Raw genomic sequence first — 22,754 nt, 5'->3', positions numbered from 1 at the left:
GCGTGGGAGGGGAGCAAATCACGGACAGTTTCTCACTTGAAGCTACAGAGGTTTTTCTGCTAATCCAGTGCTTGTGCATTTTCCACACAGGGATTCCTGCTAGTTCTTGTCGCTGCACTCGGTCCCCTTCCCCAGGCAGGCGCTGCCTTCCAGATCCTGAGCTCAGCCAAGGAAACACTGCTGCCTTCCTGCAGGAGACCCTCGGAGGTCCCCATCCACCTGCCAGCTGCAGGGACTACTCCCTCCGTGATACATCCTGTGGGCTGGTTAAGCCCTCAGGGACGGGGTGCTGTGAGCACAGTTCTCTCAGTGCTAGAAAATCACTCATCCTTGGGGACCAGCCTCCTCCAAGTGGAATGGATGGATGCAGCCTTGCCAAGGTTGTAGGTGTGTGATACCTGCATTAAGGTTCCCAGGGTCCCCCCTGTCCCTCCCATTGGCATATGGGCCGTTGATGCCAGCTGGACCGGTGCAAAGGGACTGCAGAGCAGGTGTCAATCCCCTGGCACAGGAGAATCTCTGCCACAAGCTGTGGTGCAAGGGGCATTTGGGGCTGGAAGGAGACAGGGCAGGGCACAGGAAGGAAGGGCGCATCAGGGCGAAGTTCAGGTGGACCCGCACCCTGCTGGTTCTCCACCCCTGCAATGCCTCAGAGAGGCCAGTGAAGCAGGGGCACAACCGAGAGCTTCGCTGGCCTGCACTGGGGACCACACAAGCCCCTACAACCAGAGAGGTCCAAGCTGCCTTCCCTCTGTCCCTGCACCAGCGTGGGCATGAATCTGGTTTTGTATCCTGTCCAGCTGCTCCTTCATAAACTCCCCCCGCCCCCGAAATCTATACAGAGGATCAGCCCAGGGCCACCCTATGGATTTAGTAGGTCACATGGCTGAGCCGGCAGTGCCCAGCGCCTGGGCTGCCCCCACCCAGCAGTGCCTGTTCTTCCGGTGTTGTCCTGCCAGGGTGAGTCATCTGGGCCAAGGCTGCAGAGTCTCCATCTGTGCCATTTATAGCCAGCCCCACATGACATGCACGAGGCTGCTCCTGGGAGGGGCAGCAACAGCCCCAGGAACTATCAGAACCGGCCTCCCCTTGGAGTCTCTCCTGAAGCCTGGTAAGAGAGGGGCTCTGCTCAGATGACCCACAGGCAGCATTCAAAGCCAATGAGGGACTAGTGGGGATAGGGTTGCCAAGCCTCCAGGACTGGCCTGGAGTTTCCAGGAATGAAAGATGAATCTTTAATGAAAGATGATGTCATGTGATGAAATCTCCAGGAATGCGTCCAACCAAAATTGGCACCCCTACGTGGGGAACCCCCAGGGCTGCAGCAGCCGCGAGCCCTGGGAGTGCTCAGCCCAGCCCCGAGCAGAGAGTGCACCGTGTTCCCCAACTCAGGGAGGGGACGGAAATTAGACAACGCTCTGCAATTCCTCGCCAAGGTCACAGCAGAGCTGCAGCCCTCCCCGGGAGCACTGCAGGCCACACCGCTTTGGAATGTGCCTCAAACTCCCCCAGGTGAAAGCTGGTTTTGTTCATTAATTAGGAATTAATTCTTCTGTATGTGATGGCTCCTCTAATTATCCAGGAGCAGGTTCTGCTCTTCGCAGGACAGGGAGCAGCAGCCTGTCCAGAGGCCAGCCTCTTGCTGGTAGCTGGGCCCCAGTGCAAGATGTTAGCCGGGGGGAGAGGGGGAGCATGCAGCTCCATGGGGCACAGTGGCCTGTTATGCTGCAGTGGGGCCTAAAGGCTCCTGTCGAGAGGGGGCGCCAGGCCCTGGGCGCTGCGCACACACTGCTGTAAGACACGGAGCTGCGCCTCGCACTGGAGGTTCCACAGCATCCATGCACTGTAACAGAGCGTCTCACGACAAGCTCCCACCTCCAGGAGCCTGCTGCAAAGACTAGGTGTGAGAGCCCCATCCCTACCGTGGCTCCTGCTCCCGCTCAGACAGGCATCACCAGCCCAGCGCGGACCCCCTCCAAATGCAAACACCCTTCCCCCTTGCACTCTCAGCTCCCCCTCACTTGCAAAAACAGATTCAGAAGAGGCTCCGTTGCCCTGGTGGAGACCCAGGTTTCTGGGTTGGACTCAGCCTTGGTCCCGTCATACCATTGACAGGGGGTGCCGTGAAAATGGCACCCCCAGCGCAGGAAATGGACAGTTGAGCTTTGCACTGCTTGGTAATGAACCTGCTGCCTCCCCTTTGCCAATGTATCCCAGCGCGTTTCTACATGTCCCAGGGATCCCCATTGACAGTGGAGAATTCCCCCCGCGTAGGGGGATCCCTGCAGGTGTAGTGCCCTGGAGGGAGGTGAGCCATCCAGGCCGCACCTCTGACATAAGGGGGCGTATTGGGGGCAGCCTGGAGCCAAGCTGCCCTACACATGCCCTCCACCAGCACAAGGGCCTTTCAACGGCCTCTCTGCAGCCACCTCTCCGCTGCGTCCAAGCAAACTGGGGCCTTTGTTTTCAACCACCTCTGGCCTCTTGGCGTGGCGCACGTCTGCCAGCTCTCTGGGGTGGGCCTGTGTGCTTGTGCCATGCTGCACAAAGGGGCCCCAATCCCTGACGGGGTCCTCTAGGCAAAAAAACTAATAAACAGCAGAACAATCCATAGAGCTGGCTTTGCCCATCTCCTCAGTGGGTAAAAACAAGAGCAAAGCCAGGAGCTTGTGCTCAGCACGGACTGTTTTCCGGCTTCCCAAGGCAGAGCCACACTAAAAATAAGACCAATGCAGCTCAGTGCAACATCTGGGAGCTAAATACTGAAGCTTCCGAGACGACGCATGCCTGGAGCAAGAGGTGCTTGGCTGGCCCTGGCCCTCATCTGACGCTGCTGTGAAGGAGGTCACAGAGGGCATAAACGCAGTGCGATCCCAGCAGCAGCGTCTTTAACACACCGGTCTTTTCAGAGCCAGGCTGCCTGTCCCCTGCCATGTCCTGTTTGGTAGCACGGCACTCAGCACCAGGCAGCTGTTATGCATTATTCACAGTGCCTCCAGCATTGTTTGTGGATATTGTGCTAAAATCTTCTGTGCCAGTGAAGTTTAGCTCTGAGGGATCTCCCCCTGCCCCTTCCCCACAACTTAACATGACAGACTCAGAGATGGGTAATAGGTCAGGGGGCAAAACAAAGCCAGCTGCCCGCCAGGCCTGCATGCAGCATGAGGAGATGATGAGGGTGTGGACTCTGAGCAGCCTAGCCCAGGAACATTGCAGAGGGGTGGAAGAACAGACAGAGGTGCCTCCCCGGCTCCCCATAAAGAGAGAACAATCTTCACCCCACAGGCTGACCCCGGCTTGCTGGGGATTTCATCCGGTGACAATATAAACCACGAGAGAGAATCCCTTGCTCCTGAACAATACACCCGCATAGTAAGCCTACCCAGTCAGTGACACGAGTGTCTGGGTTTCTCCTGGGCTCTGTGCCACTTGTTCAGAGGGAAAGGACGCCGGGCTTTATTTGGATAATACTTGGGAACCAACGAAACACCCGGATGCTTAGCTGAAACTCTCTCCTCTTGGCCTAGGGGACGGAGGTGACCGACCTGTAATCATTTAAGTATCTGTGTTCTTACTGCTGCGCTGAGCTGTGTGCAAATAACCTGCCTCTACCTGAATAGCAATGAGGTTCTGAGGAAATGCAGCACATCCAGTTTGCATAGTAATGAACCTCTCTGTCTGAAAGGTGTTGATTACAAAAAGGCCAGGAGGTTTGCTTGCCCAGGGATAAGGAACGCTGCCCTCTGTAATGAAGAGAAGGGAATGCTGTGGGCTGGGCGTGATTGCAGAGCATGTGTCAGAATCTGGTCAGTATGTTGCACACCAGGAAGAGGGGAATTATAGGTTTGCTTTCTCTTCAGGAGGGATGCCTTCCTCCACAGCCCATGTGCAGTTAGACCCCTTCCTGCCTAGGGAAATGAGTGATTTGTAAATCCCGACATGGTCACATTGGAGGGGAGAGGATTCTCTCTGGCTGCACGTGGGCAACCTGATCAGAGAAGAGCTAAGTTTGAGAAGGGGCCCTGCTTGGTTGCTATGGTAACCAGGTAACTTTTATTGATGTTAACTTCTTCCCTATGCGCCATTTCTGGTTTCTCTCGGATCTGCGAAAGCCAAAATGTGCTTGTGGTTGTGCAGAGCTGACTGGTTGTTTGCCTGTTAACCGCCGGTGCTCTCCAAGGAAACAGATCTCTGTCTTCAAGGGACATGGCAGCCTTTCCCAAGGTTAAAGGGTACGGAGAGGCTGCAATCTTCCTCCGGAGGAGTCCCACAGAAATGTCCACGGCTTTCAGTGTGGGGAGACAGTTGGCCTGGTGACCTATGGGCATGATGTGACCCCCATGCCTCAGCCCCATTGGTCGCTGGTAGCATCATTTGGATTGCAATAGCGCTTAGGGTCTCCACTGAGCCAGGCACTGCACAGAAACATCAGGAGACGGTCCCTGCCCCAAGGAGCTTCCAATCTGGACAGACAAAGGCTGGGCGCGAAAGCAGAGGCTTGGGGGTGGTGTATGTGATTTGCTCGAGGTCGCCCAGCAAGTCAGTGGCAGAGCTGGAGTGTTTGTCCAGAGTCCTAGCCACTAGACCACACTGCTTCTCAGGGGGCGAGTACAGCAGGCTATTTCCATCCCCTCTGACTCGCTAGAGGAGGTCCCTGGCCTCCCTTCCTCTCCCACTCCAGCTGCTCATAAGGACACAGGCGCTGTGCCAAGCATCGGTGAGTCGAGTGAGGGGCTCTCTGTGTAAGAAGGACCCGACCCCGCCGAGCATGGGGGGCAGGAGACCAGCTCAGTAATTCATGCCGGTTGTTATGCAAAGAGCAGGCTGGTCCCTGAGGCAGGCGCTCTGACTGCAGAGGATGTAAGCTGGTAACGAGGGCCAACGGGGGAGCCAGCAAACAATGCCGTGAAAAGCACTAGATAAATATTCACATAATGCCTCTCCTCTGAGCAGCCTCACAGCTGAGACAGTCACCAGGGAGGCTGGATGGGCCACGGGCCAGCACTGGCTCAGAGTATCCGACTGTCAGGGGTAGGAGAGGAGCACCAGGACAGTCAGTCATGCCGCATGCGTGTAATGCATTGGAAATGTGAGGGCCCTCCAGGAGGTGCCGCTGCAGCCAGCCAGGCCTCGGACAGGTGGAGGGGCGGGCAGAGAGCTGGCCCCAGCCATTGGGGGACTCTGCCTCAGCCACGTGGATTCACCATAGCTCTGGATGAAGCCTCATATAAACTATGGCAGCCCAGCAGCATAGGCCACTGTGGACACATTCCCCCATGCTCTGCACAGGCTCCCCCATGAACAGAGGCCAGCCCAAGGTCTCTGTCCTGATTCTGAAATCTCTCCATGGGACTGGCCCTGGCCAGCGGAGATGCCTCCCACTGTTACCACGGTCTCCCTTGACTTCTGTGCTTCACCAGCACAACAGGACTGTTGGCCAACAGCCAAGTCTAGCCTGTGGAACTCACTGCCACAAGACATGACTTCTCCATCTTTGCTTCCCCTCACTAGCTCATCACCAAATTGAATAAAGCCCTCACTTATCCCCAGGCCCTGTGGCAGGCAGGCAGGAGAGAGAGAGAGTTCCTTTGCTGTGTGTGTTCTTTCCAGGGGCTTCTGTGCTACACTTCAGTGAGAAGGGACCCAGGTAAATGGGGACTGGAGCTGGAGGAGCGGATGTGGGGAAATGCTGTCTGGATGCTAGGACACAAGCCCCTCCTGATGCTCAAAGCTGAGGGCGCTGGAAGGTCACTGTCCATGTCATGGTAACTGGGTCACTTCTCTCTCCACTGAGCAGGACTTTGCCCTCGTTAGCATGTTTCCTTTCAGTCCCCTCCTTGCACTAACTGTTGCAGAGTCCCAAGTGCTGGGGATGAGGGAGAAAATTAGGATTAACCAAAAACCAAAGGCATTTAACTTGGAACCAGCCATTCTCTCCCCCTTGCTCTCCATGCCTCGCTGTAGCATGTTGGGAAAGGGGGACCAGAGGTAGCTGCCTTTGGCTGCACACGGATCAATTACACAGCCCCAGAGGATCAGCAGAGATGCCTGCTCTGATAGCGGTGTCAGTCTTCCTGCTCTGGGCCTGGTGCTAATTCCTGCTTTGATCATCAAACCAGTTGCTCTGGATGATTGAGGGAGGCGCTCGGAGTCTGCTGGGCTCCCGTCTGCCCAGGACATGGCCGGCATTGCTGCTTCACGGAGAGCAGTGAGTCAGCGGCGCATGGAGGATTCCTCAGGCAGGGATGTGAGGAGCATCTGGGCTCCTACAGACAGAGATGGTCAGAAGAAACCAAGTAGATGGGAACTCAGACTGAGCCCCACTCCCTGCCTGCTCACCAGCACGTCTGCAGGAGAGCCTGTGTGCCCTTGTTCGGGCTGGTTCGCTTCCACAGCAAAGAAAAAAACACCGCTGGCCTGTGCCAGCCGGCTGGGGCTGCAGGGCTCTTTCATTGCTGTGCAGAGCTCTGGGACCCTCCCACCCAGCCCGAGCCCAGACGTCTACACAGCAATGAAACAGCCCCGCAGCCCGAGCCCCACGAGGCTGAGTCGGCTGACACAGACCAGCCGTGGGTGCCTAGTTGCTGTGAAGACTTACCCCACGTGTGCTCTTGTACCATGGACATGCCTGTGTGTACCCTGACTTGGATCGTACGGCTGCAGGTCTGTGCGAGCCCACATCTGCTCCTGCACATGGCGGTATGTATCCACATGACAACATCTGTGCATAGGCCTGTTGGTACATACTGGGGTGTGCAGTAGTAACTAGGCTGCTGGGGGTCTGGATGGCTTAGGGGGCTGATGTCCCCAGCCAAGGGGCCCAGAGAGCCGGTAGCAGGCAGGGTACAACCGGAGAGAGAGGACACTGACAGCAGTGAACTGCTCCCTCAGCCCCAGGATCTGGGACACAGAAGTCTCCCTCTGGGTTTATTTTTTTCTAAAGGTTTGGTTTGTTAGCAGCTTCCTTCTCTTACTTGTGTTCCACCCGCTCCAGAGGAGGCAAGTGAAACTGCAGAGCTGGCATCTGCTGTACTACACCATTAATCTTCCTCCCCTTGTGCCTTTCACAGGTGGGTTCCTCCAGCTCCCCGGAGAGCTGCAGATGGGGTCCAAAAACTGCAGAACACAGCAGGACTTCTAGCCAGCTATCGCAGATGTGCCACCCCCTGCCCTCCCTTGTGGAGCTGCAGCCAAGAGTTTTTCCCACCTCTATTGAGATCAATTCTGCACAGCCCTGAGAAGCGTAAGAAACCAACTGATGCATGAAATGACCCTTAGAGTTATGCACGTAGATGCAAATTACAGAGAGTCTGGGCCCAAAGAGACATTGAATTGCAGACCAATAAGCCCTCAGTCTCCTACTGCCCCATGCTCGTCTGAATTTTCATGAAGAAATTACAGTCTGCAGAATTCTGAGCCAGTAATTTATACAGCACATTGGACAATATTTCATCTTTCCTTTCTATTGATCTTTGGCCTGTGCTTTAGTCTAATAATTATTCCAGTATTTCATACTTCATTTTACAATGTTCTTCAGGGGAACAGAAAAGGCTGTTTATCTTTGGGAGAACAGATGGGAAAGCAAGAGACCGCAGCCAGGAATTTCTTCTTCTTTGGAGCTGATCAAACTCTCATGGTTGAATTGTCAAGAATAAACATAATCAAATAGTGTTGACAACTTCAGCTGAGAGAGCAGAATGCATTTCAGAAGGAGACCTCGGCCTTTGCATATTCCTTCTACACACGCACACCAGCTGGCAGCTTCTAATATCACAGACACCCATCAGAACTCTCCACGGATAAAAATCTTCCTCTGACAGCAGACACCCCAGAAGCTTCTTTTAGCACCAGGAAACGTGGGACCTAAATCTGCCAGGTGATTTTCAGTTCTTAGCCCCCTTGCCTTCCCATCGCATCATCTCAATCTGTCTTTGCCTGGAGTTATTTACCAACGGAAAACAAGAAGAATATACAACAGTCCTGGGAGCCGGATGTCTACGAATCTCAGAGAAGGGCGGGGAACCACTTCTGAGAAGTGGGACGAACCAGGGGATGAAGCGTGAGGCTAGGAAGTGAGAATCCTGGGTTCTGTCTATGCCTTTGTTTTCTATAGCATCCGTTGCCATGGTAGCGAAGTCTGCCACTTCCACTGAAGCACCACTTAATTCCCACTCAGAGATCAACTGCGTGGAGCAACCTCAGCTCTGTTCTGTTAGGAATCTCCGGTCCCAAGATCCCCACTACGAGCTAGTGGGCTATTCCTGCCCCTTGGGGAGGAAAGGGGGCCCCGTCTGGTTCAGATCATGGCAGAAGAAGTGGCAGGATCAGTCTCTGGAGTGTTTATATGTCCCGTCCCCCCCTTGGTATTCCAGCACCAAAAGCCCAGAGCAGGAGGTTACAGCCTCCATTTATCAGCCAGATCTTTGGTCTGAGTTAGCTGCTAAGTGCCACCATCCCACAGGGCTGAGCTGGGTTCTTTAGCAATGGACCAGTTCCTGGGCCTTGTCGGGGCTGTGTCTCCGGGCCTGCTCTGGGGCCGCAGACAGTTCCTTTGTCCCTTCCCATTGTGGTTAGTTGGGTGTGTCACCGTGGAATCGGGACCCTACTACCTGAGCAAACAGGAACACTCCCTGTGGAGAGCACCGGGCAAACATCATCACTTGATCCTCACCGTGAGGTGGGCACTTTCCCCATTTGAAACAGAGACTGAGGCCAGAGGTTTCAGGCGGGCTCAGCTCCCCTTAGACACCCAGCCAAGGGAAGATGTTTTCAAACATGCCCAGCTCCCACAGCTCCCATGATCACAAAAGAATCGCCATCTCCCACCTCTGCTGAGGGCAAAGGGAGTCAAGGCAGAGCCAGGACTCTGACTCAGGAATCCCGGTATCCAGTCCCGGGCGGGGGGCGCGTCATTCCTGCTCCCCAGGGTGCCCTCTCCAAGGGAGCTGGTGATGGCAATCAAGGAGCTTGCCCATCAGATTGTGAATACAGGGTGGGAGTTGGGCCACGTAGCAGGAGATCAAGAGTAGGGAGGGTGGCTGAGAATCTGATGACATGGGCAGAGTCCAAGGTTCGTGGTTTGCCCCTGTTTGTGGAGCAAGCCCAAGGCATCCATCTCTGCACAGCGGGGTTCCCACAGGGCCTTGCTGTCAGGCAAGACATGTCTGGAATTGTGACCAGCACAAGCCCACCAGACAGCTGGGCGTTCCAGGCTCAGGAGAGACCGGTCAGACCAGAGGCATTGCAGGTCCAAGGGAGAGAAAGGGACGCATGTGAGGCTAGTCACCGCAAGCACCTCAGCCCACGCTGCTGCTCTCTGAAAAGAAGAGAATTTATGTGGCCATCCCGAGTTTGGCTGCAGTGGCTTCAGCACTGCTGAGCCCCTGAGACTGCTCCCTAGAGCCAGCCCTACCTGGGACCAATTCATCGTTACAGCCTTCGAACTGCTTAGCCCTCCTGGCACGCACACGCCAGCAAGACTCGCCATAATCCCTGGGGTTTAACTGGTCAGTTGCGCCCAGTGTGGCCTGCCAGCAAGCAAATCTAGTGGCTGGAGCAATGAGACTTTCCCCTTCTTCCCTTCCCGTGAGCTCGCTCCAGCTAAAGAGAGGGGCCCATACGTGGTTTGTTTGCAAAACCAGGAGACTGGATGCAAATGCAGCCCCTGCTCAAATGTTTTCAGCATAAATATGCCTGGAGATTGCCTGAAGGAGCCCTCCAAACTACTCCAGGTTCAGCCAACCACATCCGAGCTAATGCAGTCACCACCCACCCCTCCCCCACAAGGTGAGAGCCAGGAGCATCCCTCCACAGGACTGCATGCCCTGACCCACTTCCTTGCACTGAAGTTTCCCCGTTAATTAAAGCGCTGACCAGAGAGAGGGTCTAGCATCTTCAGCAACTCGCAGCTCAGATAATGACATGTCACATAAAAGAGAATCAGCAGGGTTGTGAATTTCCAGAGTCTCTCTGCAGTGCAGTGCAGTGGGCATTGGGGTCTTTGCTGCAATCACACGATGTAAAACACAGCACCGAGAAGCTGAGAGCACGTCTCTGCCTTGCTGAGCGATGGCTGAGCCATGAGCCGCAGCCCTCTGGGGACTGGCTTTAGTCTCGACGCTGCCATCCTGATGCAAAGCCCAAGCTGCTGAGAGTACGGAGGAGCAGCGAGCCGCACAACCTCACCACTCACATTTTATACCCGAATTTCACTTTCCAGCCAAGAATTTTGGTTTCCTAGAGGTTTTGCTTTGGTATCTTGTCTAACTGCAGGTGTCAGGACAGTAGCTTGGCAAGCGTTGCCAGCAAATTCTGCTGAGACAGTCACCTCAGACTCAGAGAGAGGAGAATGCCCAGGTCAGCATTTCCATCCCTAGCCTCTTCCACTCTCCTTCTCCCTGGTTCAGCAGCTGTCTCCTTCCATTTATTTGTCTCACTGGGTCTGGCTCACTTTCACCTTTTAAATCTCTTGCGCCCTGCGTAGTCAGGAGATGATTGTACTGAGAGTGAATAACTTCTCCTTGCGCACATGATCCACCCATGCCGATCTCCAGTTGGGTGTTTGCCTTTTATAGCCTTCCCAGGTAGGTTTGATACAGTATCACCCACACTGTTTGTACCAGGCACTTATCCCTTCATTGACATCACCTCCTCCCCAGCTGAAATGCAGGGACAGCTCATCCCAGTTCCTGGAGATACAAGCGCCTACAGTTCTTACAGGAGAGCAGCACTTGGCAGCTGGATAAGGGCAAGTAGCAGGTTCCCTAATGATTGCAGGCCAGTCTGGGCATGGACACCGTGATCCAATGGGCCTTTTCCATCTCGAGCTGCTGGGCCACGCTGACTTCTGGGCGTCATCAGCCTTTCTGGGCCAGGCTCTATCTGAAGTGGCCCCTGGCAATAGGGTCACTGAGTACCTCGCGGATATTTATGAATGTCCTTGGAGCACTCCTGGGAGGTATCCCCGTGTTACGGATGGGAGCTGGGGCAGAGATTTACTCAAGGACACACACGGAGTCTGTAGCAGAGCCAGGAAATGACACTCACTTCTTAGCCACAAGCCCATCCTGATTGGCTGAGGCACTTTCTGCGAGAGGCTCATTCTGCGTTGCCTGAAGAACAAAGCCCCTCCCCAAAGTGGACAAATTAACCTAGACAAACTGCAAATGGGGAAACGACCCCTTAACATCAGCTTCCCATCCCTACAGCTCTCGACACCAGGGCTGGATTTGTCTGCCAATCTGCAGGCTTAGGAGGACGGGACAAGAGTCCAGGACCCACCAGACACAACCACATGGCTGCTCAGATGGTGCCCCTTACAGCCGGGGCTGGGACAGTCCCAGGGCTCCCCCATGGCACTAGCTCCTTGGCCATTGCAACCCATCAAGTGTTTCTGGGCTAGTCCTTATCTCCCACCTCTGCCCATTGGCATCTTGGCACTGCCAGTCCCTGGGCTGTTTTTCTAATGGCTGCCTTCTATGTCCATGACACCACTTCCTCCCAGTCTGGTTACTGACATTTCCCGTTTGAAGGAACTGGGACACACGCCGAGCTTTATAGCTCCATGATATTGATGAACTTGGGGGTCTGTTCTCCCAGCTCACACGTAGACTTTTGAGCTGGAGAACTCAGGCGATCAGTCGTCCAGTGTCTCCTCCCTTGCTGCCTTCCTCCCCCTGCACCCTGCAGTTGCAGGCTCCAAGAGCTTATTTTGAAGGCAGCTGATACAAGAAGATAAAGCTCCTGGAGCCCTCCCTGGGCACACAAAGAGCCTGCCCATCTGTAGGTTTGTGCTACTGATTCTGAAAGCAGCAGGACAGCCTCAGCTTTGGAACTGCCCCAATCTTCCTCCAGAGACATGAGCTAGTCTGTAATCAGACACGGGTGTGCGCCAGTTTGCAGACTGGTCCAGGGCAAAAGGCTTTTGTGTTTTATTCGGGAGGGGAAATCTTGACCCAGGTGTTTCAAGCAAGGAACCAAGAGCCACGTTTTCTGGGCTCTGCTACTGAGCTGTTGGGTGACCTTGGGCAAATCACTTAGCCTCTGTAAAATGCCAGTGTCCTTTCCTCCCAGAGTTGTTGTGAGGCTCAAACAGGACTTATAAAAGACTGAATTTTCCAATGGAAGCCATGTCAGTGCTGTGTTATCATCATTGCCTCCCCCAAGAGGGACAGGAAAGTTGAATCTCTTTAGTGCATCTTGCCCAGGGATTGGAAAGAAATTAAGTTGGCAGCACTCTCTTTCTACGCACTTATACAGAGCCCTCTCTCCAGCCCAGCTGAGCTCCATTACAGCCCAGCATTCGGCTTCATTTCGGGAGAGGGGTTTGCAGCCCACCGCCAGCAGCCCGCGGGAAGGGCTGGGTAGGAGCGGGCGCTGTGCATTCCCCTACCCAAACATCTGCTTTAGGTAGAGGCTGCAAGGCTTCGTCCAGGTCTCTAGTATTGGCCCTTGGACTAAATCTGCCCCGAAAGACCACCTCTTTGGTTTCGCTCTATGTGCTCTTAATGCAGCCTGTTTTGGACAGGAAGTTCTATGATTGTTCGCTTCCTGAAGGCACTGGATTACTTAACGCGTGCTGTATGGCACGAGGAAATCCTGGAAGCCCCCCACCCAGGCACGATATCAATAGCAAGATATGCTAACTGTAACTAATAGCTGTGGGAAACTTCCACCGGTTGGATAGTTCATAGCTGTTAAGGTCAGAGGGACTGTTACGACTATCTAGCCTGCGCTCCTGCATGGCCCGCACCAGAGAACCTCCCCGCTCGGTTCTGGCAGTGGAGGGAATCATTCTTCCCCGCTCCCCGAGTGAACACTACCGAGCCCACTAACTCATGGTCGAACTAAGGCCTGTGCTTTAGAGATGCTGCCAGTCTCTATTGAACAGACCCTGAGCGTTGATGAGTTAAGCACGTGGGGGCAGGGGAGAACCTGTTCCAATAAGTTACCCTCACACCAGGAGGAAGGTTCAGCCAGTTCCAGTCTCTGGTCAAAACAAGGCCATTCCCTTGAGTGTATTCTCCAGGTGTGTGAGATGCAGCGAGTGAGAACAGAATAACTCATGCGCTCTCCCCTGCAATTCTCTGGCTTCGAGTGGCTCAGCAGACCAGGTGAAGCCTGACTGCCCCCGGCTGCAGGTAAACACAGGGCTTTGCTAGTGCTGTTCCGGGGACTTGCCTTCTCTTGCAGGGCAGACCCACTTTCCCTGGTGGGGGCTGAGCTCTCAGGTTAGGCTTTGCTGGGGTTATTTGGGGCTCACCTGCTCTGCTACTTAATCACTGCGAGCAGCCGTTATATAAGTTAATTAAAAAATTAAGAGGCAACAACAAAGCCTGAATTAAGCTCATTATGATTTTGGAAACTCAGCATCTCCCCCCAGCCACAGCGGACTCTCCTCTCTGAAGAATCCCAAGGACATGCCCTGCCAGCTGCGAAGCTTCAAAGCTTGCTGAAGAGATGCGGTGCATGGACCCGTCCCCAGCACACAGCCGCCCACGTGCCGGCTCAGCACCAGGTCCTTGACCTCCCAGGTGATGCCATGGGAAACTCTTGGTGAAAGCATATGGCCTCCTGGTCCTGCCATTAATCAAGTTCCTACATTCCCACCTAAAGCTGGAGGGGGACTGCAGGCGCTACGGATTTAAAGGAGTCAGCAGCACACCTAGGGTGGGGTGTTGGAGCCAGATACACAGAGCTGTGTGCTCCTTATATAACACCCCGCAGGGGATTTAAGCTGATTGCAGGGCGCTCGGTTACATAAAGAGATCGGGGCTGAGGCTCATTCTGTCAGCAGGGCACCTTGCGTTCTGGGGCTCAGACCGGGATGCTGCATTCCCCTTGGCAAAGCTCATCTCATTTAAAACGCCCAGCTTCCCCCCCCCCGCGAACTGGGCCAGGAGCCCTGCTCCGAGCAAATCCCCTGGCACGTGGAAAGGGGCTTTGCGCTCCCTTCCCCCGCCTGCTCTCTGGGGAGAAGTGGGTGTGGCTGCGGCAAGAGCCTGGACCCATGGTAGCCCCGTCCCTGCAGGATCGCAGGGCCCTACACTCGCATTAAACCACCTCAGGGTCCTGGGGCAGCCCGAGCTCAAGAGCCAAAGCCACAGTAGCCACGCTGCTATTTTAGCGCAATAACTCGAGGCCCTGAGTACAAGTCTGTCTTCCCAGGCTCCCTCCCAGCTAGACATACCCAGAGAGGCCACCCACCTACTACCCAAGGCGAGAGAGAGACCTAAGGGCTTGTCCACACATAGAGTTACTCAAGTGCTCTGACTCCCAACCCCAGCTCAGCTCCTCCTCTAAGCCCCGAACAGGTTTCCTAGTCTGAGCGCTGTGATGATGCTAGTACAATGTGGAGAGCCCCACTGCCCTCCTGCCCCCTGGGCTCCAGCCCCCTAAGAGTTCAGTGCTGCTAAGCTAGAAGACAATCTCAGAGCTGGAGCCTGCCTGCAGAAACAGGTAGTGTACCTGGGGAAGATCTTATATAGGACAGGTGTGACCCAAGCTGCCATCAGAGAAGAGTGGGATTGGCTGTGAGAGTAAATGGGCAGCCTCGTGGAGCATTTCTCATGAGGTTCAGCTGGACCCATTCAGGGTCTCGCTAATAAGGAAAACTGCCAGTATCAACAGAAGGACTAACTTTGAGGTGCCCAGAAAATCACTGGCACAAGAATAGGTTCCACAAAGCCTAGGGTTGCCAACTTTTTAATCACACAAAACTGAACACCCCTACCCCGCCCCTTCTCTGAGGCCCTGCCCCGCTCACTCCATCCCCCCCTCCCTCTGTCACTCGCTCTCCCCCACCCTCACTTGCTCATTTTCACCGGGCTGGGGAGGGTCCCTTTTCGACCGGGTTAGGCACCTCGGCAAGTCCCTGAACAATGCACAGGGACAGCTAGATACCTGGGAACCACCTAAACTAGCCCATGGGAGATGCCAATGAGAGAGGTGTGTCCTACGCCCCGTCTCTGTCACAGAGCTCAGCACCATAGATCTGGGCTACAGGGAGGCACCTACCTCTGCTAGTGATCTCCAGCTACGACTCCCTCTCAGAGACTGGTGGCTTTGGCAGCTAAGCTACGCTTGTAAGAAACACATACGGCTATGGTTCAATTCCCCTTACCCCCATCCAGGAGGTGTGAGACCCAAGTTCAATTCCTGCCTTAGCCTGATGGAGGAAAAAGGATTTAAGGGGGGGGGGTCCCACTTTTTACAAACATGTTCTAACCATAGAGCTGTTTATACTCGGATATGGTGCTACCTCAATTTCTCCTGTTCAAGCTGTTCCCCACTGAATCAATAACTAAAGTGTCATTGGAGCAGGGGCACTGGCCTCTGAGTTTCCCACCAGGCTATAGTCTCATTCTCATGCTTGTTCTGGACTGAGGCACTTAGGGATTCTGGTGCCTACATTCCTTTGTGGATCTGGGCCTTCTCTCCTGAAGCATGAGGATGCATAGCTCCCTTCCAAAACCCTTTTCAACATTAACTGTTGCAACCCTGGATATTCTTGTTACCCATAGAATCATCCAATCCCTCTTTGGAGCTTGCTAAATTCTTGGCCTCACTGAGATCATGTGTCAGTGAGTTCCACAGTCTCATTTTGCAGTGTGCACATGTGAAATTTAATTTAACAACCCTATATTCCTATGTTAGGAGACAGGGGAAACAGAATCTCCCACTATCCCATCTCTAGACCCTTCATTATTTTATGTACTTTTATCGTGTCCCTTTTTATTCATCTCTTTTTATTCTAAGAGAAACAATTCCAGTCCTTTCATTGTCTCTCCATGTGGGGGAGTGCAGCAGAAGGGTTAACTTTGATTCTATAGATCTCACTTCCTGGGCAGGCTTCCATATTAAACTCTGAAGCCCTTTCCCTCCTCCAGGCCCCTTCTCCCCATCCCTCCTCCGGCACAGGCCCACTCCTCCTGATGCTCTTCACCTTGGCCCAGGTTCTCAAAGGTACTTAGGCACCTGCCTCCCCTGGGGAGTTGATGTGAGCTAGCACACAAATAAAGATCTGGGTCCTTGTGACTGACACACTGCAGCTGTGATGGTCCTTCTGTGTCAGGGCTGGGGGCTGCCTCCACTGGGGGAGAAGCAGAGCAAGGCCAGCCAGCGTGCCCATGCTCACAAAACTCATCCAATTATTTAAACAGCTTTTTAGATAAATTATGTGCAAACCCTTCCTGCATTCCCCATCATCTCTGGCAACTAACCCAAACCCAGGGCCCACCTCAGGCTAATACCAAGGGAGAAGGGATTCTCTGGGAGGAAGTCAGCCCCCTGCTCTCCTTCCTTCCCTGCTGTGTGAGAAGTTGTGAATGGTGCAGCTCTCAGTTCTCTGTGCTTAAAGACACTTCTTGGCTCCTCAGACTCCGCTGCTCCTCCCCGTGGAGCACCTCAGTTAGCATACGGCTGCGCCTTCTCTTTGTCTGGAAAAGGGGAACTCGAGATCTTCACGTGCAGTTCATGATGTAAACTGTTCACCCGCTCCAGGAACATGCGGCATGGCAGCCGCACACATGGGTGGGGGCTCCGACCCCACCCCTGACCCACAAAGTGCTGAGCACAGCCAAGGGAGCAAAAGTCAATACAAAGGTATAATCTTGTTGAGTGAAAAGGATTCTAGCCACACACATACACACGCGCGACCAGCTTAAGCTGAATAAACCCTGCATTTATTCAAACTCGTGTGGCAGCCAAGACACATTTTTTACTCTGGGTCACGTTTGGGGCCAACGCAGCAGTAAATGCCTCTGATTACTGTTCTGGCCACCACTGTATTTACCACCCCATTTTGAAAGGAGTGTGTGTGTGGGGGGAAATCTGTCCTGCTTATTCTTCCCCCAGCCCTCCAGTTCCTGTTACAGCAACCAAGTTTGTTGTCACCTTTGTACAGTTAGACTTGCCAGGTGTTGGGCTGCAGTGTTGTTATAACTGTACTGGCCCAGGAGATTAGAGAGAGACGGTGTGGGAGGGAATATTTTTTATTGGACCAATTTCTGTTGGTGAGAGAGACGAGCTTTTGAGCTACACAGAGCTCTTGAACTCTCAAAAGTGTCTCTCTTTCACCAGCAGAGGTTGGTCCAATAAGATGATCTCCCACATCTGTGGTGTTTATAGCCTGTGAACAGCCCAGCCCAGCCGCTACCAGAAAGGGACCCAGGGACAGGGTAGCACATCTGATCCCAGCCAGTTGGGTGTGAGGGAAGGAAGAAGCCTTGGGCTTTTCACACTTACTTAAAGGCTCCTAGCTCATTTTCACCCCTGATACCTACTCAGCTCCATACAGGCCACTTCAAACGGCGACTTAGGTCTGGAGTTTCAGGGGAGCAATGTCTGAGATTTACCATGGACGGGGTAGTAGGAATTGCCTCACTAGATCTGGTCCAGCCTCCTGATGCATCAGAGGAAGGTAGAACACCACAGTAGCAGAGTGAAATAATTTGCTTTCCCCACCCCCCACATCAAGGCTCATCCTGGACTCCAGTAATTCAAGACAGGTTTAAACCTACGGCCTGAGGCTTAATCTCTCTCCTTTGCAAAATCTGTCTCATCGCTAGTTATAACTCCAGATGCTGCATAAAACTGCAAATGCTGGCATGGATGGGAGCTGCAGGGGCTTACCAGCCCTGGAAAACAACATCGGGTCATGTTTTTGTTACTATTCATTAGAGCAACAGCCAGAGACTTGGTTGGTTTCTTTCGACCCTCACAAGAGCTCCCTCCCTTAGCAGGAGACAAGGATAGATTAGATTTCTGTCACTTCATGTCTAAAAGCCTTCTTTCCTTAAAGATGACAGCCAACTGTTTAGCAGAGGTCTTTGGTTTCAATAAAAGGCAGTCCTGCCTTTAATCCCAATGTACCTTTTGTCCAGATCCAGCCAAGTGGAATCTTGACAAAGTATGAACTCGGACAGCATGAAAGTGAAGACTCAAAGCCACTCCCAGCTATCCAATCTGTCTGTTTAATAACTTATGTTTAGTTCCTACAAAAAAAAAAAAATACACATGGTTTATAAAAAAAAATCCCCGTAATACAAAGATTCCCCTCCCCCACCTTTCCTGTAGCAATGATGGAAGTTAACACCCACACGCCTAGAAAACCCACTTGCAGTGTTTTCATCTAATGCAAGTTGCCATCAGGTTGCCGTCTCCTAACCCCACCCTACCTCTCTTTAAATTTGATTTTGACACATTAGGGGCCGTTGCTCTCAGTCTGGCTGTGGCACTTGTGTGTCCGGTCAGCCCACGGGCACAGGTCCAGACCAGTCCCTATAGCACACTCCCATTGGAGCCATCCCGAATCCTGGATGGAGGAGAGTTCACGGGCAGGCACGCAGACCCCCCAGAGGGCGCTGCCCCGTAACAAAGTCCTTGTCTACATGGGAGGTTTAGCCACGCTGGGGTGAGCCAGGCCTGGCACGGGACCTGCTCACCCTGCACCCAACAAGCAACGCCCTGGCAGCTGGGTGGGGCTGGGGCAAGCTCCGGGGCTGCTCATCGCTTCCTCTTGCTGTGCCGCAGCGTTTTCTTCCTCTTGAGGATCATTTCGTAGAGTTTCTCCAGCCCCTGCTGCAGGCCCAGCCCGTCCACCGCGCTGCAGCCCTGGGTGCAGCTGAGGGTGGAGGCGCTCAGTTCGTGCAGGGCCAGCAGCTTCTCCACCTCGGAGGCCGACAGCGCCCCAGGCAGGTCCTGCTTGTTGGCCAGGACCAGCACGGGGACGCCCTGGTTCTCGGAAGTCCGGGTGATCCTGTGCAGCTCCACCCGGGCCTCCTCCACGCGCTCCGCCTCCGCCGAGTCCACCACGAAGACCAGCCCGTCGGTGCGGCGGGTGTAGGACTTCCAGAGCGGCCGCAGCTTCTCCTGCCCGCCCACGTCCCACACCTGGAAGGCGATGGCGCGGGAGCCCCCCAAGGGCACCCGGATCTTCTCCATGTTGAAGCCCTTGGTGGGCGCGCTCTTGACGAACTCCTTGAACTTGAGCCGGTAGAGCAGCGAGGTCTTGCCGGCCGCGTCCAGCCCGATCACCACCACGTGCAGCGCCTGGAAGTGCGGCAGGAAGGGCGGCGCGGGCGCGATCTCCGCCAGCTGGTTCCCCATGGTGCCCGGGGCGGGCGGCGCTACAGGGCGCTCCGGGCTGCGGCGGGGAGAAGGGCAGCGTGAGCCGGGGGGAGCGGGAGGCCGGCCCCAGCCCGACACCCCCCCCCCAGCGCCCCGCACCGGGAGAAGCAGGCAGGGGACCCCCGGAGCAGCCAGCCCCATTCCCCGGGAGCTCGCCCCGCTGCAGACGCTCCAGGGGCCGGCTTGGGAACAGGGTCCTTCCCCCGGGGAAGGGAGAGGGCCGGGCACCCGCCCCGGCCGGTTCCCCGGGGGCTGTCCCAGCTCCCCCATCCCCACGGGGGAGTTCCCCGCTGCCCGACGGGGTCCCCGCGCCCCCGCAGGCGGGTTCGTGGGGATCCCCGGGAGACGCCCCTTCCCGGCACGTCCCCAGCGCGGAGAGCAGGGGAAGGGACCCCAGCCCTTCCCGGTGCGCTCTCCGACCGCGCCTCCCTGCTGCAGCCCCCAGCCCGTTTACCTGCCATAGGGGCCGGGGCAGCCCGGGGTCGGAGCCTACTCGTCCGGCAGGGACCCTCCCAGCTCCACGGAGCCGCCAGCGAGACCGTCTCTCTGCAGCGACTGGAGCCGCCGCTGGAAACTCCTGCAAGGGCGGCGGCGAGGGAGCTAAACGCCTCCGAGCCAGCCCCGTGATGTCACGGTGCCTGAGCCAATCAACGCAAGCCGCTGTGCACAGCTGGCGACAGCTGTTTGCATCTGGACAGGAGCCCGGAGCCTAGAGCCAGCCGCAGGGAAGGAGGAAGAAGCCCCCAGCTCTGCGTGACCGGGGCCGGGGAGAGCCCGCAGCTCCACCCCGCAGGGTGAACTCTCCCGAGCCCCATCACGTTGCGGAGGTGTCACCTTTCCCAATGCAGCTAATGTATATGGGAAGAAGTGGGGAGAAAGGAAAGGGACCTGACAAAACAAATAAAAAATACGTCTCCCATTATCCCAGGCAGAGCTTTCTCCCCCCGGGGAAGGAGGCACAGGCCCCCAGCTGCAAATCTAGCTTAGCTGAGATACTAGGGTAATGGACATTACAGAAAACCCTACAATATTCAGCATCCAAGACGGGAGGGAATATCCAGGGGGATCCTCAAGGCGCACAGGCCCCAGGGCAAAGACTTGTTTTCACAAGGAAAGCTCATAGCTAGTGGCAGTATGGCGCCCTGTTCCTTTCCTTATATTGGGGACTGTCTATAAGGACCGGCTGAGGTGCAGGTGTGCCTGCAGGCTGAGAATGAAAGGTCCCTTTGTCACTGGTAGATGCTGCTCCCCAAATGAAGATGGTGACTGTTAACAGTCAATATTAAATATGCTTCCTAGGAGGGCGGCTCTTGTTCTAGGAGGATGTATGCTCTGAGTGACAGCTGTCAATCATAGCTGGTGTTTTTCGGTAGGCTTTTTTCCATGCTTCAGCTCCTGCTAGCCTTCAAGGTAGTGATACTCACCAGGCATTTCCAATGAGCCTGCTGACAGAGAAGCCAATTACACAATCTTAAAAGGGTTAAAGGAATAAACTCCTGCTATCTTTGGCAGATAGTGGAAACCAATAAATACGTGACCGGGAGCATAAGCGAAGTTCCTTGCAGGCAGACGCCTGCTCACCCCTAGGCTGTGTAAACAATTAGGGAGCATCTAAAGCAGAAGGATGGTCTTGAGGCAGCGACCTGGGACTCAGGAGATCTGGATTCAGGTCCTGGTTCTGCCACAGGGTCCCTGTGAGATGTCAGGCAAGTCACTGAATCTCTCTGCACCTCAACTCCCTATCTCTGAAACGGGGATGACCCTATTTCCCTACTGCACTCTGAGGGTAAATACATTCATAGTTGGGAGGTGTTTGGATGTCACCTAGATGGTTTTGGCAGGGCTAGGTGGAGTTTCCGCTCAGCAGATTAAGATGCTGCTTCATTCTGAATGAAGCACTTGCATAGTCCATAGGGTTTCTAAATAACCGAGTTTGGATTAAATAACCCCATGTTTGAGAGGCACAGAGAGGTGAAGTGACTTGCCCGAGTCTACACAGCACAGCAATAACAGAGCCAGGAATAGAACCCAGGAGTCCTGGCTCCCAATCCCTTCTGCTCTCACCATTGGGCACAATTCCCTCCCCCTGTATAATACAGCCCCTTCTTAAAACTGTTACTACCACTTATAGGCGTCACTCTAGATTTAGCACTAATACAACCCGGCCGTTCAGGCCTATGAATCTGCCATCGGCCTCACAAGTGGGTGATGAGCTAATTTAAAGGCTGTCAATAGACTGCACTGCTAAACTTATCAAGCCAAGCCAAATAGATTGTCATTGACAGGAGTAATTTAATGGGTAGCATCTAATCCTGTTGGAAGTCAGTGGTGGATGGTTCAGGGAACAAAGAAGTGGACCTTTCACCTCCCGTGAGCCCTGCCGGCTACCTCAAGTGAAATGAGTTTTGGTAAACCCAGTAATCCACTACACTTAACTCATTCATGTGTAGACAACTCTGGCAGCCTCTAGTCAGGGATTAATACCCAAGGCTGTCCATGCGCAGGGACTCAATCGCTTCTGGCAGCAATGATCCTTCAAGGGTAAAAGTAGCAGTGAGGAAACAAAGGTCACCTTCCATTGTGGCAGGCCCACTTCCCTGGGGCATACACCCCAAAGAGACCATCAGTCCTAAACACCCTGTTCTAGTCGTTCCCCCTAGTCTCTGTTCCCCTGCCCACTTCCTTCTCTTTTCTTGCTTGTAAAGTCTTAGGGGGCAGGGAGTCATTTCTTATGTCTCTAGGGTGCCTGGCCCGATGGGTCCCATCCTGTACCAGCGAACTAGACGCTACCACAATCGAAATGTTCAATACCAACAACACTCAGCTTTTCAATGGGATGTTTTATTGCTGTCATTGGATAGCTCTGGGGTACCGAGGAATAAAGTAGTTATTTGTAACCCCCACTCTTGGCAGACTTTGCTCTGAAGGACGCTAGACAGGGATAGGACGGCAGAATTTGCAGCACCCTTGTGAAGGGGAAGCTGCTCTTTGGAAGCCCTGGTTCCCCCTGGACAGAGGGCGGCAGAGTTCAGGGACGCTGCCGAGGAAATCAGAGAACTGGATTCTACCAGGCTGAATAACTGTGCGCGGCGGCTATGGGCAGGTGAGCGGTGCTGGCCCATGACACCCCTCCTGCATTGCCCCTTAGCGCCACTGTCATCCCAGCAAGCCCCGGGGACTGATGGCCCCGGCGGTTTGAAACCTGAACAGCCAGGTCCGAGTTCCCGAAGGGGGCTGGGAGCCGGGCGGCAGCTGCCCCCACCAGCCCTGCGCAGAGGTTCGGCGGGGCCGAGCGCCCACGGGCGCTATTGCCGGGGTGGGCGCTGCCCAGGCTCGGTGGGTAGGTCCCTAGTGGAGATCGGGACGGGGGAGAAAGGCCCGGCAGCCCAGCGGGGCTAGGGAGTGGCGGGGACAGGGAAGAGCCCGGCCCCCCCCAGGCGCCCCAAGAGGCGCGCTTGGCTCCGGCTGCGCCCCGGCTGGTCCCCGGCGCCTGCAGCAGCGCAGCGCCCCCTGGCGGGCACCCGGGGGTTCTCCGGCACCCCGGAACGCCGGGCGCGCAGCGCCCCCTGGCGGGGAGCCCGGGGGGTGGGGTTCTCCGGAACGCCGGGCGCGCAGCGCCCCCTGGC

At 54.9% G+C, this 22,754-nt stretch overlaps 1 protein-coding gene across 1 annotated transcript; it reads right to left on the bottom strand.

Annotated features, from left to right (window-relative positions):
- Positions 1-17,178: 17,178 nt before the first annotated feature.
- On the bottom strand, positions 17,179-19,717 carry ARL4D (ADP ribosylation factor like GTPase 4D). Its single transcript, XM_034756241.1, has 2 exons — positions 19,583-19,717; positions 17,179-19,144 (listed from the first exon to the last, which is right to left on the bottom strand). The coding sequence occupies exon 2, from the start codon at positions 19,105-19,107 to the stop codon at positions 18,505-18,507; it is 603 nt and encodes a 200-aa protein (XP_034612132.1). The 5' UTR covers positions 19,108-19,144; positions 19,583-19,717; the 3' UTR covers positions 17,179-18,504.
- Positions 19,718-22,754: the final 3,037 nt, after the last annotated feature.

The sequence above is a fragment of the Trachemys scripta genome, chromosome 23 (assembly GCF_013100865.1).
Source record: "Trachemys scripta elegans isolate TJP31775 chromosome 23, CAS_Tse_1.0, whole genome shotgun sequence".
Classification (NCBI taxonomy): Eukaryota; Metazoa; Chordata; order Testudines; family Emydidae; genus Trachemys; species Trachemys scripta.
The sequence above is the reverse complement of the archived record's forward strand: the minus strand, read 5'-3'. Positions and strand labels throughout refer to the sequence as shown.

Bases quoted from the DNA above. Each gene is read 5' to 3' on its own strand.
- ARL4D (XM_034756241.1), bottom strand. From the start codon at position 19,107: ATGGGGAACCAGCTGGCGGAGATCGCGCCCGCGCCGCCCTTCCTGCCG.